Source organism: Zonotrichia leucophrys, chromosome 1A (assembly GCF_028769735.1).
Source record: "Zonotrichia leucophrys gambelii isolate GWCS_2022_RI chromosome 1A, RI_Zleu_2.0, whole genome shotgun sequence".
NCBI classification, from domain to species: domain Eukaryota; kingdom Metazoa; phylum Chordata; class Aves; order Passeriformes; family Passerellidae; genus Zonotrichia; species Zonotrichia leucophrys.
The window spans coordinates 36,191,301-36,207,815 of record NC_088170.1 but is presented as its reverse complement, the minus strand read 5'-3'; the positions used below and the strand labels follow the sequence as shown (position 1 = coordinate 36,207,815).

Genomic DNA, 16,515 nt, shown 5'->3' with positions numbered 1-16,515 from the left:
CGGGACAGGCCCACCCACCGTGGGTCGCAGGCAGGTGCTGGGATCACTCTCGGACCCGGCTCACCTCGTTTATGTCGCCCTTGGCACCAGGCTCAAATGGCTGCGGTAGGGGCAGAGGACGTGACGAACAGCCTGTGAGAGAGGGAGGTTCAGCAGAGTGCCTGCAGGTACAGCCTGCTTTTTGGATTATAGGGGCGCCCTGGGATGATCAAGTGACACTGAGCAGCCCCTCGGTGCCTAACCTCTGAGATTCACGTGGGCCTGATCACTCTGGCAAAACCAGGAAAGAGATGATTTTCAGGAAAACATTGTTTCTTACAGCATTGAGCAAGGAGCAGTACCAGTGGATATTGAGGTCCTTTTCTGTCCATGATTAGAGATCTCATCAAAAATTTCCAGCATTTCTCTGTACTCAAGCATATGATCCTCACTACAGACTGTTCTGAAACAGCAGACAGCAACGTATGCTGGAGCCACAGCATTCTATTTCAGCTCTTGACTAATTAGCTGGAGAGCAAGATGCCCATTTTGTAAGGCACAGCCTTTGCTTTCTCCTCAAATGCACCTGTAACCAGTTTGATGGGAGAAACCACTCAGCCAGGCGCAGCCCTGGCTGTCTCTGGAGACAGATGCAGGTAAAATCAGCCTGGTCAGACACGAGGGCAGCTCCTGCTCCATGCCTTCAGAATGTCTTGTAGAAAATGGCACTCACATCTAGCAGAGCGCTTCACTCATCACCATAGCAAAAGCAAAGCAAACACCAGTTTCCCTAGAAACTGCTTGTGGCAGTGCATGTTGACTTTAAGGGAGGGAAAGAATCCTAAATAGGAAAGTACTGGGTGAGTGTGTCGCAGGCAGGAAGAGGGGACAAGACGTGTCCCAGGCCCAAAGGAACCAAGGGCTGGAGTGGGGCAGGGACCCCAGCAGAGACTCTGGTGGCCACTGTCCCTCATTGCCAGAGCAGTGTCACAGGCTGCTCGGGGCAGAGGCAGCTGAGTCCCCGTGGCTGGGTGCCCAGAGTGCACAGCTCCACTGAGTGCAGCTGCTCACCAGCCCCAGCCTGGGTGCAGGGACACAGACCTGGTGGCACTCAAGGGCTGGGCTGGCTGCTGCTGAGGCACACCTCCACTTTGCATTCAGGGCCCCAGAAAGCAGGCAAATTTGAGCAGGTGCTCTTGGGTTTCCTTCTCCAGGGCTTCCTTCTAGGAGAGGCAGCTGCCAATGCAGCCCTCAGCTCAGTGGCCTTGGGTGCTATTTCTGGCTCCAGTCAAAAACCACCTGCCTTACAGAGGGAAGCTCAGGACTGTTCAGTCCCTTCTATTTATAACCCACACAAGCTCCTCCAGGGCAAAGGGAGTAGCTGGTGCTGGGGAAAATGACTCTGAAGAAGGCATTGTCCAGCATGAACACTTATGGCAATGTACACTAACAACATTCCAGGCTGTCTGAGTAAGGCTTGAGCCAGCAAGGTGAGGGAATTGGTTATTCCCTTTTATTTAGTGCTCAGAAGGTTCTATCTGGAGTACTGTGTCCAATTTGGGTCTCTCACTGCCACAGAGCTTGATCAAGGGGAACAAGTCTGGCAGGGGAGCTGCTGAGACCTTTGGGAGCTGCTTGGACCATGTCAGCAGGGAAAAGACTGAGGGAGCTGTTTAGTCATCGGAGGAAAGGCTAAGGGGGATCCGGGAGCTCTTGTCCATTAACTACATGGGTGCTGTGGAGAAGATGGGACCAGACTCTCCTCAGATGTGCATGGTGAAAGGTCAAAGGATGACAGAGGAGTTGCAAGAAGGGAAATTCTGATTAGACACAGGTTTTTAAAAAAAGTCCCAATGAGAGCAGTCAGACACCAGCATAGGGACCCCAAACTCCAAAAAGCTGTGTGATCTCTGCCTTTGGAGACATTCAAAGCTTACCTCAAACTGGTCTTGGAGATGAGCTCTGTTCAGGGCAGAAGCTGGACTGGAGCTCTCCAGAAGTCCCATCTGACCAAAACCTTTGAGTGACTCTGTAGTACCACTAAACCTACTAAAATATAGGAAAGAGCTGGAAACAAGGAAGAACTCTGTGGATTCTCAGAACCACCAGCTCCCTGCATGTTCTGTCAGCTTACACTTTAAAGGGAGCAGAATATTCTGCTTGGGGCAGAATAGAGCAAGAGGCATCCCATGTATTACTCACACACGACTTTCACAATGGCCGCTTTTCGAGCTCTGGTTTGTCTTTAAGGAGCTGCAAAATCGGTCCCTCCCTGGGGAGTGTGTGTGTGTAAGAGCAGAGTGTAAGTGGAAGTGTAGGGTGGGCTGAAAGCTGTCTCTTGCTCCCGAGTGTTGGTGCCCTCTAGGTGCTGCTCACAGGCTGTAGTGCAGCTGCCAGGGATGGCTGAAGGAGGCTGCTCCCCGCTGTTCACTTTGCCTCTGTCAGGGACAGGAAAATGGGAGGCACTGCTCCTCTTCAGCTACCTCTGGTTCTGGCCCAGTGTGATGAGAACACTGCAACCTCCAATGTAAGGTTAGTATGGGAGAAGGTGACTGCTGTAACTGGGCACTGGACACACCACCTGTGCTGTCAGCCCTGCTGTGAGACAGTCAGTCACCTTTGGCAAAGGAGCAACACGCACAATTGGACCAAAAGCTGTCACAAGTTGTGGCCCTGTGATTCTGTTCCTTGTGGAGCAGATCTGATTAAAGTGATCACCTGGCCCTGTGAGCCTGGAGAGAGCAGCCCCAGCTGAGGAAGAGGGACTCATGACCCCTGTGCCACAGCAAGGACTACGGGACTCATGGGAAGATGGTGAATCCCTCCCAGAGAAATATCTTGTTTAGGGAGGGTGGCACTGGCACCAGCTGCCAGAAGGGACAGGGAGCACTTGGGAGGTGACCCCAGCAAGGTTCCTCCCCATTCCAAGTTGTGTCCCCACTGGCATGGGTCTGTGCTCCAAGGGTTTGTTGCACCCTCCGTGTTCACTCCTGGCCAGGCACATGGAGCCCTGCAGCCCTGGCAAGGCCATGGGATGGTGACCCTGAAGGTCCTGGGACCAAACAGTGTTTTTGTCCCTCTTTTCTCTTTTCCCATGACACCGCTGACCTGAAGTTCAGCAGTTTAACCTGCCTCCTGATAATCCTGGCTGCTTTCATAACCCAGGTGTGCTCTGTGCCAACCCTTCTCTGGTGTGTACATTTCTGGCTCTCTGGTCTCCTTCAATGGGGAGAGGAGGGACAGGAAAGCAGAGGGCCCCGAAGGCAGAGCACCTGCAAGCACCACCACCAAGGGAGAGGGATAGGGATGAGCCTGACTGGGCTTACAGGCCCCTAGTGAGCAGGTTTGCAGAAGAAACTGCACAAGGATCCTGCCTCCTCAACTCACTTGCTCCTTTTGGGTCTAGTCTGTCTGGCCCAACCAGTTTAGGATTTCCCTGGGCTGTGTGTTTGTGACTAAGTGGCAGCTGGTTTGGTTTAAGCTCAATTACAAGGAGAGAGGAAACTGCTGCTTTTCCAGCAGTCTCTCCTGAGGAGTGAGAAGCCTGCAGCACGGCAGCACCCCTTACCCAGCAGTGCAAAGTTCCACAGAAACTCATGTTTATTTTGGCATCTCAGTGAGCTCTCACACAAAGCTGCCTTAGTATCAAACAACTGCAAAATAACTCTGGGCAGATTAGTATTTGTGTCATTAAAGAGGTTTCAAAAGTTGCTCTAAAAGGGACTCTTAAATCCAGGGAGGGAGATTTTCCTTCTCTGCCAAGCAGCATGTACAGTAACAACCAAATAATCAAGAAAATCACCATGCCCTGAATCAATGGAAGTGCATAGGATGCCTCATCCCTCCTAGCTCTGCTGCCTCTGGGGCCAAGGCACATTGGGAGGCACTTTCTGGTCTGTGGCAGTTAGTGAAGGAGTTGGCAAGTGTCTGGGATGTGGAAAACACATGGTAAGAGCACACTTCACTCCTGTTTCTCCTGATAGCCTGCTCCTTTGCTCCACCAGACTGCACTGAAGCAGAGGAGCTGCCTCTCTTTCAACACATTTTTGAATCATCCCGGGACATACTACAGTTTACAATGACACCACATCTGCTTGAAAAGCTAATTTCTTGAAAGTTAGGTACTGTTTCAAGCATATCCCTCCTACCTTCAGTCTACAAGTTAACAAGTTTCATCAGGGCTTCACAAACCCTTTTCCCAGCCTGCTCTTCAATATTATATTGGCATCCTTGAGTTTCTCCCTCATCCTGTGTTACACCTGTAGACTGTGTAGGTGGAAGAAAGGAGGGATGGTTAGCATAATTTCCACCTCAAATTTACTAGAAAAAGGCAAGTTATCCTGTGATACATTTCAAAATCAATCCTTAGGAGGGATCTGTCTCATGCCAGGGGATTCAGAAGCCTCAGATGTCCTTGTGCTGCCCTTCAGTGCTGGTGGGCAGAGTGGGGAAGACCCAGGCTGCCTGATTCACTGTGCCTGAGGAAGGGGTTTGCTTGCCAAGCACAAAGGTATGTGGTAGCATAACACACCATGTAGAATCTCATCAGAGAGTATTCTCTAAAAAGGGAAATTACAGCCTCACAGTATCAGGAGGTTTAAAAATTATTATCATCTGCACTGATATGATTTTGCTTTGATATTGTTTCTACTTTCAAACAAAAATATTACATGTATTCAGAAAGACATCTTTTTACAAACTGAATTACACACCTACAAGCTCCTTTCCTATTCTTGATCATGCAAGTAGCCAACAAGAGACAAGTGAATAAATACAGGAGTATTGACACAGCAGACACAGACATGCACAGTGATGAAAAGTTCACATCTTTCCTCTGGCATTTGCTTGCTGTGGCTTGGATTTGTATTTCCTCATTTCTTAAGCACTCCTAACATTTAATCAACTTTATTCAAGAAAAGTAGCATGGAGAAGCTACTAACCCTTCTTCTGCACCCTCAAGCAGCTGATCTTTGGGCCACAATGACAGCTTCCAAGCAGCACCTCTCTGCCATTTTCCCCCAAGTGCAACCTCCCAGAGCTGGCCCACTCCAACCCATGGAGAGCTGCTGCTGTCACCCCACCAGCCATGACAGGAATCACACTCCCAAGAAAGAACAGCAGTTTCTCATAGACAGGCCATTTGGGTTTTATTAATTAAACAGTCCATATCCAAAGTACTAAATAAATATACAGCTGTGTCAGACGCCAGTGTACCACACACACCCACTTGGAGAGCTCTCTGTAGTTACAGATGAAATACCATGGAAAGCTATTTATCAAATGCAAAGCAGGTCACAGAATGATTCAACTCTGCAGACTCATTGCTCATCACCAGGGTGCAGTCCACACACCACACACACACACACACACTTTTGCTCACTCATGCTGGGTAGAAGGGTGTCTGCCCTCTGTAACCTGGCTGCTTGGGAAATGTTTGTGTAAATGCCACAGACAGGCTCAGGAAGAGGCCGAGATCCAGGGCTCACAGGATGATATCCCACCACGGTATTGCAAGGAGCCACATGGGAGAGGCTTTGTCTTTGGGGATCCACAGCCTGGAATGGCTGGGGTGGGGAGGGAGAGTCTGCAGGGGACAGGCACCTTGGGGAGCTCAGCTGAGGCACATGGGCAAGAGCCAGAGCTGGAAAGGACATGAACTGGAACATGAACTGGAACATGTGTCAGGGTAAATTGGTATAGATGGTTTTATGCCTTTAAGTTTTCTTCCCCAGCTCCAGCATGGCCCCTAGATGATGAGGAAGGTGCTGGAAGCAAATATGAAATATGGAATATTCTATTTCTCTCTCTGTCTGTTCTTCACTGATCTCTGGAGGACAGCCAGGCAGGGCTGGGAGTGGGCACAAAAATAACAGGGGATAGGTAAAGTAGTGCCTCAGTAGTGCCTGAGATGTCTGTGTGGGTATACAGGAGGAAGGAATGTGTAGGGCTGATGCTCCTGCTCCTTCCTCTTCTCCCATCAGATGAGGGGTGCAGGCACCCCCTGAGCTGATTAAAGCAGGCCCTGTCTCGGGCAGAGCCAGTCACAGACCCAGCTGATGATCTTCCTGCTTCTCTAGCATTCCTGCTGGAATAGGCCAGAATGCTCTTCCATCAGAAGAGAGAAGCTCCATTCCATGGAGACAGAGTGAACAGCGACAGGATGGCCAGGGCTGTGTCTGAAAGCTGTGTCTGAAGAATAGCAGGGAGCTACAAAGGTGCCTGTGTGGGGGAAAGAGGATCCCTCCCCTTTTTTGCTGGTGTGGGTTGACTCTTCTGCAGGATCATCTCCTTTGTCACCACGTGGCCCATTCCCTGTGCCTCTGCTGAGGTGCACTCAGTCTCTGCTCACTGTGGAGCTGCTACATGGGGCTCTTCCCACCAGTGTAGTCATGGTATGGGCTTGTCCGGGCCTTGGGGCGAGGGATGGAGAAATCACTCTGGGGTTCAATGGCCTGAAAAGGAAGCACAGAAGTCTTTACCTTTGAAAACTGGACAGAAGCAATAAAACAAGGCTTATTAAAAAAAAAAGGAAGGAAGGGAAAAACAGAGCTGAAGGTTTCTTGAGAATGTGACCAATAAGGCTGTGGAAGAGGATCCTGGCAGAACAAATTAGTGATGAAGACAGGTCACCAGAGGACATGTGGGAACATGATATGAGCTCCTAGACCTGGCTAGGCTGTGGTCTGAAGGAGGACTGCTGCATGGATGGGTGGACATGCAGACTGCCTGCTCTGGATCTGCACTGCAACTTGCACTGTCTGCTGGTGGGAATACATTCAGGGCATGGGCTGAGGAACTAAGCACACTCTCCTACGAAAGGGCACAGTCTACTGTAGGAACTGTGCTTGAAGAGAGGACTTCTTATGTAGTACCAAATCCCAAAGTACTGAAAATCATAACCTCTTTACATTGGGCCCCTCTTGCCTTCCCATGTCCCAGGACATGGCGTAGTTCTTTCTTTCTGTCCAGCCACAGGCACCTCCATGAACATGGCATAGAATTGGCTCCATGCAAAGCTCAGGCCTGCCTTCACAGAGCCTGCTCTAGGCCCATCTGTCTTTGCCCCTTCTCCTTCCCTTCCTTCCCGCACCTGAAGAGTAGTCTGTAGCCTGCCTGTGGTGAAAGGGGTGACAGTCGCATGAACTTACCTTCATCTGAAAGTGAGAAGCGTAAGGGGAGTAGTTGATGTTTCCTGTGTCACAAGACAAAGGCAGGGGAGAGTCAGTGCATTAGCATTACACAGGAGCAAAGAAATATCACATCAAGGGACATTCAGAGGATCTGTGGCTACATGAGCAGCTGCTTTTAGACTGGTCTAACTGTGCAGTGTGCAGGCAGGAATGGGCTAAAATCCCTAGGTGGAGGACATGAAATATTTCCTTCTGAAAGCAGGAAATGGATGATATTGCAAATTACAGGACACAGGTGGCCTTGGAGTTTAGACACCTCCTGTTGCCTCACAATTACTGTCACCACCACCAGCCAAATCCCTCCCACTTGCATGCACAAGACCCCCTTCAGGGTATTCCCTGAGAGAGCAGAGCCTTTCTTGGCTATTCTCTCACAAACCTGGGGGTCTGACTCCAGGTGGAGGAACCGTGATACCAGGAGCAAATCCACACCCAGAGGAATCACATCTACTACCCACAGGTTTGGGAAACCTCAATTGATAGAAACATTTTGCTTTGTCCAAGTAGGCAAAAGATTGATACAGAAAAGAAAGACCTCCTTGCCTCCTTTTTGAATGATGGATTCATTCTTACATGGATGTAGGAACCTGATCAGAACTGGAATAAATAACCTCCAAGGTATAACCTAGATAGGCCTGAAGAGCTGATACACCACTAAGGGACCAAAAACCCTCCTGATTTTTAACATGGACTTCCCAGACACAGCAGGGTCATAAAGAGTTATATTTCAGCCCTGACATGCAGCAGGTCTCCTACTCAGTCACTGCTCCTACACATTGCTTTGCATTGGTCCTCACTCATTTCCCTCACGTCTGGAGATTAATTTGCATGGACGTTCCCAAAGTTTCATCAGTCTGAAACTTTTTCCTAGCCTCTCATTTAGAATATCATATCATATTATCTTCAGATATTTTCTTGTAGCTCTCCCACCTCTCTTAGGTCATGAGTGGTGCTTGTGTACTTAGGGGTGGGGGGGCAGTGGAGTCATCCACTTCACCATACCTTGCACAATTTCATCTTGGGTGTAGGCACGGTTGTCCACTCCAGTTGTCTGCTTTATGAACTTGGGTTGGCAGAAGTCATTTTCTGGAGGGTAGTCCTCTAGCTTCACAGGAGCAGTGAGGAAACAAATTTCGGGGACAATATACATTATCAGGAAAATCCAGCCATTGGACACCAGAGCAATGGCCACAACAGGATCATCCCACGTGTATTTTTCTAAAACCGTATTGCCTTTTATGAGCATAGTGATCCACACCACCCAAATGGCAATGGAGAACAGGACAGTAACAAAGATGTGTGCCCCATGCCTCTTCCAGTTTTTATATGGCCCACAGAATGTGAACATGGAAACCAAGAAGGTCAGAGCCATCAGGAAGAGCACGTAGATCAGAAGCATGACAAAGTCCTTGTTGGTATTCTCCCGATCCATTTTCAGGAAGTCTTCTCTCTGGTTTACAAACCTGGTGACCAAGTACTCGATGCTGATCACAACTTGTACCAGGGCAAAGGAAACAAGGAAGAGCAGCAGCACCTGCCAGGAGAAGGGCTTTCTTCCCCTCACTAGTTTGTTGAGGTTGCAGGCATGGGTGAGGAGGCACGAGAAGCAGAGGGCAAAGATGACCCCAAACAGGAAGAAGCGAGTGGGACGAGTCCTGTCATTGAGTTTAATGATGAAGGCAAAAGTGAGGCCAAAAACGCCAAGTGTGCCTAAAAGAAAGAAAAAATAGACGGAGATCATGTGCCGCTTGCTGTTGTCTTGCACTTTGCAGATGAGGAAGAAGAGCGAGCAGATGAGGAAAATGGTGATGAGGATGCCTGCTGCTGCCAGCGACTCCAGGACAATCCCCCAGGCCTTCTCTATGTCACAGAGCAGGTGGTAGTCGGCACCGATGTTGCCGCAGCCCGGCGGAGGCGACGTTGTCATCTTCCTGCCTTCTTGAACAACCTCTCCAAAGCTGCAGAAAAAGAGAAAGCACAGGCTGTCACGTCAACCATCTGGGAACTGTCAGCAGTGGGGAAGGAGAGGCAGGACAGACCTCCATCCCCCTGGGCAAGGACACCACAGTGCTAAGGACATGGGGCAATGGCAGCAGAGTTACCTCAAAGCTTGGCACTGGCTCTCCATCAAGGCAAACCAAGCCCCTCAGGAGGAGGCAATTCACCTTGCATGGCCTCTGCACTGTGCCTGATGTTGTGCAATGTTTTAGGAGTGTGAGGAGTGGGGAGAAGGTGAGGTACTGGAGAGGGCACTTGCATGGTGCCCTGCAGTGCAGAGACTGAGCTGCTTTGTCATTTCTGTGATACAAGAGCGGCTGTAGTCATAATGCAATTTACACTCTTCTGACAAGTTCAAACAACATCAGTACCTTGTACCAGGGAGATTCAGACATGAACAATGCAGAACAGGAAACTCATTGTTCTCTTTTACGTTCATTTCCCCCCTTTTACATTCTCCGAGGCACTTTTGGCTTTGGTTTACCATTATGAATGAAGGGGGAACTTTAACACCTTTTGCCTTGCAGATAACTAATCCGGATGCCTTCAGCACAGCCCTTCTCACTCCAAATTCAACAGCAAATACAGGCCACCAACCACCAGCCCTGAACTCGTATCTCTCCTTCCTCACAGCAGTGCAGCAATAAGGAGTGTCTCAAAGACACTCTCCTCCCCAAGACACTGCCTTGCACTGAGGAGAGGCCTGACCTGTCACAGGCAATGCTGCTCATGGTGTGAGAAGTTATCAAGTCACTGCGTGAGGAGTCCATAAGCCAACGATGCCGAGGTCCCTAACACACTCCTGCTGTCCCATCTTAAGGACTTAAGTGCTGCCTGAGCAATCCTGTCTCCCAGGGGACAGGAGAGCTTAAGTGGCCTGTTTAGGGGAATTAAGTCCCCTACTTTCTTGGGAGCTTGAAGCATATGCAGAAACCACAGCACGGAGGCCTCTGGCACATCACAGCACCAAGGGAGTTTAGACCCCAGGGGCCAGGTACTGATTTCTAAATACTAAATTTCTCACTTAGGCCTGAATCTCTAAAATCCATCAAAAGAGTTTAGATACAATATCACAATGAAACCTGAGCAACTAGTCCTTAATGGTGACCCACACTGGAAAACCAGGGGTATCTAATAGAGAGAAAAAAAAATCAACCTCGCAAAATGTAGACTTTAGTGCTTACTGTGCCATTTGCCTTAATTTTCCTGCTCCAGAACAACATACTGCACTCATGAAGTTGGTTCTCAAACCCTTCCATCAGATTTCAGTGAGTGCAGATTGTGTTTTTAATAAATGGTTAGTTGATCTAACCAAGGGATGAACAAAGGGTGAAAATACCACTGACTCACTCCCAGCCCCACATATGCTTCAATGGATCTGCTTCTAACTGAATTGGAGAAATATTTTTCCAGCTTCTAACCTCACTGCGTAAAAGATGTGCAGCTCTTCAAAAGGCTGGCTACAATGAAACGCAAATTATTCAAATATGCAGGAACTTTGGACTCCCATGGAGATCATGGAATAAGTGGATAACACATGAAGGAGTTTTCACAATCAAAGTGCACAAAATTTTGGAGATTTCTGATCTCTTGCACAGATAGCTGGGTTATCTGGAAAATTGTGAGTAATAAATGTCTGAAAATCTAGAGAGAAAATTCTAAAATTTTATCCACAGACATTTACTGTTGATTAGATTAGGTTATCTGCTCACAGCTGTGGCAGATACAGACCGGTGTTGGCTGTTGAGGCACGTGGAGAGCCCAGAGAACCAGCGTGAGTGACCTGGTGACAGCACGGAGCACACCCATAGCTTTGGGTCCTGCAGTGCTGACTGCAAGTGGCGCTTGCCACAGCCACAGGAACAAATGGGATGGAAATAACCTTCCTGCCTTGGAGAACTGGGCCACTTGCAACCATTTTTACTGCCTTCTCTTCTTTTCCAGGGTAGATGTCCTGCATAGCATGATGAGGCATGAAGAGCCTCTACCCCATCTCCTGGTGATGTTGCTCCTCAGAAGCTAAATCTGCTCATCCAGCAGTATCTAGGAATTCCAAGGGGCTCTGCAGTCCGTGCAAAGACACCTGTGCTGTGGTAGCTTATACAGCACACCTCAAATCACAGCTCTTGCTTGAGAGAGCAGGAGTCTTCTCCCTCCAACTTGACCCTCCTTTTTCATTGGTACTTGTACATAAAACACAGCCATTCACCCACAAATTTCCAGTCGTGTCCCGGGAGCTCTGCCCAGCCGGGAGGCACTCTGAGGTCCCGCACACAACATGCCCCGCACAGCCATCCCAACCCAGCTGCGGAATGCAGGCCCAACCTGGATCCTGTAACACACTGCCTGAATTACCTGTCTGGGTCCTGCCTGGAGAAGGCAGCGGGGAGGCTCTGTCCAGGAGAGGCACTTTCTCAGCGCACCAGGAGCCGGGCACCTCCGCTCCGCAGTCCCGGCCGAGCAGCAGCTCCGCGCCCGCCGCTGCGGGAGCTTTAACAGCTGGAGGGCCGGGGAGGTGGGGCCGAGCACGCCTATTCCAGTTCCACCGCCTCGCCTCTCCTCTCCCACAGGACACGGCGGGGAAAATTCGGTGCCAGGAAATGAAGTAAGGCCTCCTGACGTCAGCGGGGCACTCACCCCTGGCCGGGTGGGGATGGAGCGCCGGGACAGCGCGGAGTGCCGCGCGGCCAGGGCCCTGATAAGGTGCTCCCCTGTCTGGCTCCTGGCACCCGTGGGTGGGGACCGCCACTAGGAATAGCAGTGCGTCCCCTCCCTGCTCTCAGCCTTTTGTGTCTTTGTCTGCTTTCCCGACCGATAAACTGCTTGCAAAGCAGGCCGTGAGGAGGCTTGGTGTGTGAGCAATGCCCAGAGCCGGGTGGCAAGCCTGGATCGGAGATGGTTTGTTACTCCGGGCCCTTCTCAACAGGTGCTGCAATGTGTGTGGGAACACGTCTGCTCTGCTTGTCCCTTCCACCCGTGCCATCGAGAGCCACCGGCTCCTTCCCTGGAAGGGGCAGCTTGGCTTTCCTCGGCTCCTTCCCTGGAAGGGGCAGCTTGGCTTTTCTCCGCTCCTTCCCTGGAAGGGGCAGCTTGGCTTTCCTCCGCTCCTTCCCTGGAAGGGGAAGCTTGGCTCCCCTCATGTCTCACTCAGACCAGCCTTGCTCTCTGAAGGTTTGGTTCAGCTCGCCAGCACTGAGTCACTTTGTCCAAATTGCTGGCCCAGGCAATGACAAATTCCCCCTTGCTCTACATTTTATGCCTCTGGCCTGACACACCTATCAGCACAACCCCCTCTAAATCCTCGAGTATATCCAATGTGTTGGTGACTTCATTTGTTGTTTTAAATGTTACTCACTGGGAGTATTTCATTATCCTGATTAGGGAATTGACATCAAGGCCTATCCACATGAAGCACTCGGTCCCTACACACAGCCCCAAATGTAAAAATCACCCTCACCTCACGAAGTTTGTGCTCCTTCCCAAAACAAGGGGTGGAGGTAGAGCAGCTGCACATGCCTGTGCTGAGGTCTAAATTCCCACAGGTGTCTCATCTGCTTGTTAATTTTGTTTGTTTTAGGGCTTCTGGCTTATTTCTGGGTGCTGATTCTTTTTGAATCTCACATGTGGAGACTGCCAAAAAACTCATATGAGAGAGTCCTCTCTTCCACACCCCACAGAAGTGCATGAGGACCTGCAGGGATGAGTGGCTCATCCAGTGAAAGGCAACACAGTGCAGTCACTGTGGGGTGAGCTATGCTAAACCCTAAGACAGTTCTTCATGTCCTTCCAATTTTTATTTCAGTGCAAAATCCTGAGGCTTCTTAGGAAAGGACATACCAGGTTTCTCTCCATGAAATTAATCTAAACTTTAAAGCAGGTCCTGGGCTTAGTGAGCCAGCCAAGACGGAGGCAGTTATGAAAAATGAGAAGAGAAAATAAGTAGAGATGGAGAAGAGCTTAGCAGCATCTCAGTGGGACCCAACGTGTCTTAGGAAAGCCTCCCAAGAAGCTTTCAAAGGTCACTGGTCACTGCCAGCCTATTTACATCTTGTCAGAGCACATTATGGACTGCCAGCTACTTCCCTACATTTGCACAGACACAAAAATCCTCATGGAATAGACCATGTCAAATTATATCGGGGGAAAAAAGGAGAAAATATAAAAGTAACACAGACATTTTTCAGAATGCCTGAGAAATCCATGACAGTCAGTCATCAAGCATAACCTGTACTTTCAGAAGGCTAATGGGGCTACATTTAAAAACAATCCCAAGGGATTTAGGAGCCTGAGGGCTGCTGACTCACTGCAGTGTGACACATGGTGTCCGTGGCTCTCATGCCGTGCCAAGGAGGGTGGAGAGGCACCACTGGTCTGCAGGTGTGAGTACACATGGCACAGTGATCACACCAGAAAGGTGAGATGGCTGTCACCTCGCTTTAGGGACAGGATGTAACCTGCAGATAGAGGCACCTAAATTTAGATGTCTGATGGTTGTTACCTAAATGTGAACCGAGTGTCTCAGCTCCCAAACAGCCGTAAGGTCAGGAGGACTGTCCCAGCTGATTGGATGCAGGTGCCTATTTCTGTGTACACTGAAGTGCTCCCAGGTGTGGTTGCCTGGATTGCCTGGGGCCTCACTTTAGTTGCTTGCACACCAGCATAGCATCGTTTGAGATGCCCCAGTGTCTCCTGCTCAGCTTCCAGTGACCACTGCAGGAGCACATGGATTTCCCATACCTGCTCTATCAGATCTGGCAGTCCTGTGCAGATGTTTTGGATACCCTTAGGCATCTCAAATCACCTTTGTAAGAGCAAATGGACTAAGTGCTCAATCTCCCTGGCTATCTCAGAGTTGAGATGGCCAGCTGATATGTAGGTACTTAGGCCACTGTAAGGACTTAATTCTGTTACACCGGCAGATATAAATAGTTAACTGAAGGTGCTGTAGCTCTGTTACCTGTTACTCAGTGAACACCATAGGCGTGGCATATAAGATACAAGAGCTGTGGGAATCCATCCTTCTAGAGCATTAGTTCACTCTAATAAAACAGAAGATCCCAAATGACCCTAGGCAGCAGCACATGGACAATGAAATCGACTCCTAGGTGTCTACAGAGCAGACTTCTTCATTGGAGGCAGTCATGTGGATTCCCGTTATAGTACATGGAGAGAAAGGGGCACTTCCAGGATAGTTGCAGTTGATCTGCTTCAAGACAAACCAAACCACACCTGAGAACTACCCATTTCTTTCCAACAGAGATGGAGACAAGAGAATGATACAGATCCTTACACTTGACAGCTGAATTGCATAGCAAATCTCCAAAATAATTTAAACACAAACCAGTAGCAAAATGCTGGTAATGTTGGAAGTTCCTTTAGGTGGGAGGCTGTTGGTAGGAAAACTGCTTGCTTTGTCCATATTGCAGCCCTGGACAAGCAGGGTGGCTGCTGGTAGTGAGAAGGACAGGTGACAAGGAGAGTCAGGGACAGCAGCAGGGTCTGACCCCTTTGGGCAACAGGCACCCACAACTCCCAGCTCTCAGGCAGCAGGATGAGAGCTGGGCTCTCCCTCTGAGTCAGCTCTGCTCCCTGCCCCTTCCTGCTGCTGGCATCGCGTGGCTCTGCTCCCTCTGTGGGGTGGGAGTGCCCAGCGCTGCCCAGTGCTACCCAGTGCCAGCCCTCCTCCCCGGCTTCAGTGTCACAGCAAAAGGCAGAGTGCTGCAGCCCCCTCAGCTCAGCCAGGTGTGGGGAAGGAAGCGTGTCTGGAGGTGCAGGGACTGAGATAACATCTTCTATTAAGACAAGTAATAAGGCAAGCAGATGCCTGGGGAGAGATGGTGCATGGCGCTCTGGAATGTGTCTAAATAACATGTTTATGTTTGACCAGTGATACTGGCTGCACTGTGAATAGGTTTGTGCCATTCCTTCTGCTTAGCTACCTGTGCACAACAGATAGCTTAATAACAGAAGAACAGCCTTGCTCCCTGAAAAACATCCCCCTGCCAGTACTTATCACAGTCATCCTGAGCTAACATTGCAGCAAGCTCCATCCGTTTCCTTCATCTTTAAATCAGTTCAGGTACAAACATTATGACACCCTTGGAAGGAGCCTGGCACAGGGATGAAGGATCTTCAGCCAGCCAGCTCAGGGCACCACTGCCTTAGGCAGGAGAGAAGACAAGAGATTTGTCATTTATGGGAAGGGATATATGGGATCTTTGCATAATACTGGACTTTCTCCTGTGTGTCTTGTCCTTGAATCTCTCATGTTCTGGCTTTGAAAGCATGTATCCAAGGATTACCAAAAACTCTAAGACTCTGAGATTTGAATAGTTTTCCTTTGGAAATGAAGAATGTTGCACCAAAAAGTAAATATTTTCTAAAGTAATTGCAGAAGAAACACATTCTGGTGTCCTTCAGAGCCTTTACTTGTCTTTGCAGCTATTAGTTCTTCCCAACTGCATGCTGTGCTCCCTATCATTTTCAGTCTCAGGAAAAATATAAACATTTCTGGTATGTAACAATGCTTTGCTTTCTGTGCTGATTGCTGCCTCCTCTCCAAGAGGTTCTCTTCTTTAAATGAGCAGATTTTGGCCAGCTCCTTTCTCTTCCTGGCTCCCAAATGCCCTAATTCCTGGTACAGGACTTTCATTTACTGGGAAAGGGATAGATTTGTCAAGAAAAGGACAAGGAAACTTATTAAAATATTGAAAACAATGTTAGTGACTATATCCTATAAACAGAAACTTTCAAACCTGTGAACGAACTGTTACAGCATTGCTAATTTGTGAGCAGACCTTGCTCACAGAAATGGACTGCCTGGTTCTTCACTAGGAACATGATGCTCTTGCAGTGCTGCAAACAGGATCACTTCTGCACACAATGCCAGGTGTGAACAGCTTGGTACCTGGAAACCCAGGGGCAGGGGTAGCTCCTGGAGTACCTGCTGAACCTGGGCTGAGCTCATGCCTTGGACATGCTCCTGTCCCACGGGGACAGGTATCACAGCCTTTCATACTCCACAAGTGTGGAAGCTGGAGCAAAAATGGGCAGAAATAAATGGAGAACAGATGAAACTCTGACTGTGATCACTTTGGCCAGGAAGAAGCTTATCATATAACAAAACCAGTGCTTTTTAACGCCATGAACAAGTTAAAAAAATTCATTAGATTTATCACCTCCTGTAGGACTTTCACCAGTATGCTGATAAATATTTCACTCATGACAATTGAGCCATTCCTCTAGATGTAGTTTCCTGGAGGTTTCCTGTGCCCACCCACATACCAGTTCAGCAGAGAATGCTCCAGCCCTCCTTTATGACATTAACCTCATCTGCTTTTATGTTGAT

General features: G+C 49.2%; 1 protein-coding gene across 2 annotated transcripts; it reads right to left on the bottom strand.

The window, feature by feature from the left end:
- Nucleotides 1-5,064: 5,064 nt before the first annotated feature.
- On the bottom strand, nucleotides 5,065-12,603 carry LOC135442439 (retinoic acid-induced protein 3-like). Of its 2 annotated transcripts, XM_064702227.1 has the most exons (4): nucleotides 11,523-12,582; nucleotides 8,172-9,127; nucleotides 7,128-7,171; nucleotides 5,081-6,431 (listed from the first exon to the last, which is right to left on the bottom strand). In XM_064702227.1, the coding sequence occupies exons 2-4, from the start codon at nucleotides 9,094-9,096 to the stop codon at nucleotides 6,339-6,341; spliced, it is 1,062 nt and encodes a 353-aa protein (XP_064558297.1). In that variant the 5' UTR covers nucleotides 9,097-9,127; nucleotides 11,523-12,582; the 3' UTR covers nucleotides 5,081-6,338. The 2 variants fall into 2 exon arrangements, with proteins under 2 accessions (XP_064558298.1, XP_064558297.1); XM_064702228.1 differs by lacking the exon at nucleotides 7,128-7,171 and having other exon boundaries at nucleotides 5,065-6,431; nucleotides 11,523-12,603.
- Nucleotides 12,604-16,515: the final 3,912 nt, after the last annotated feature.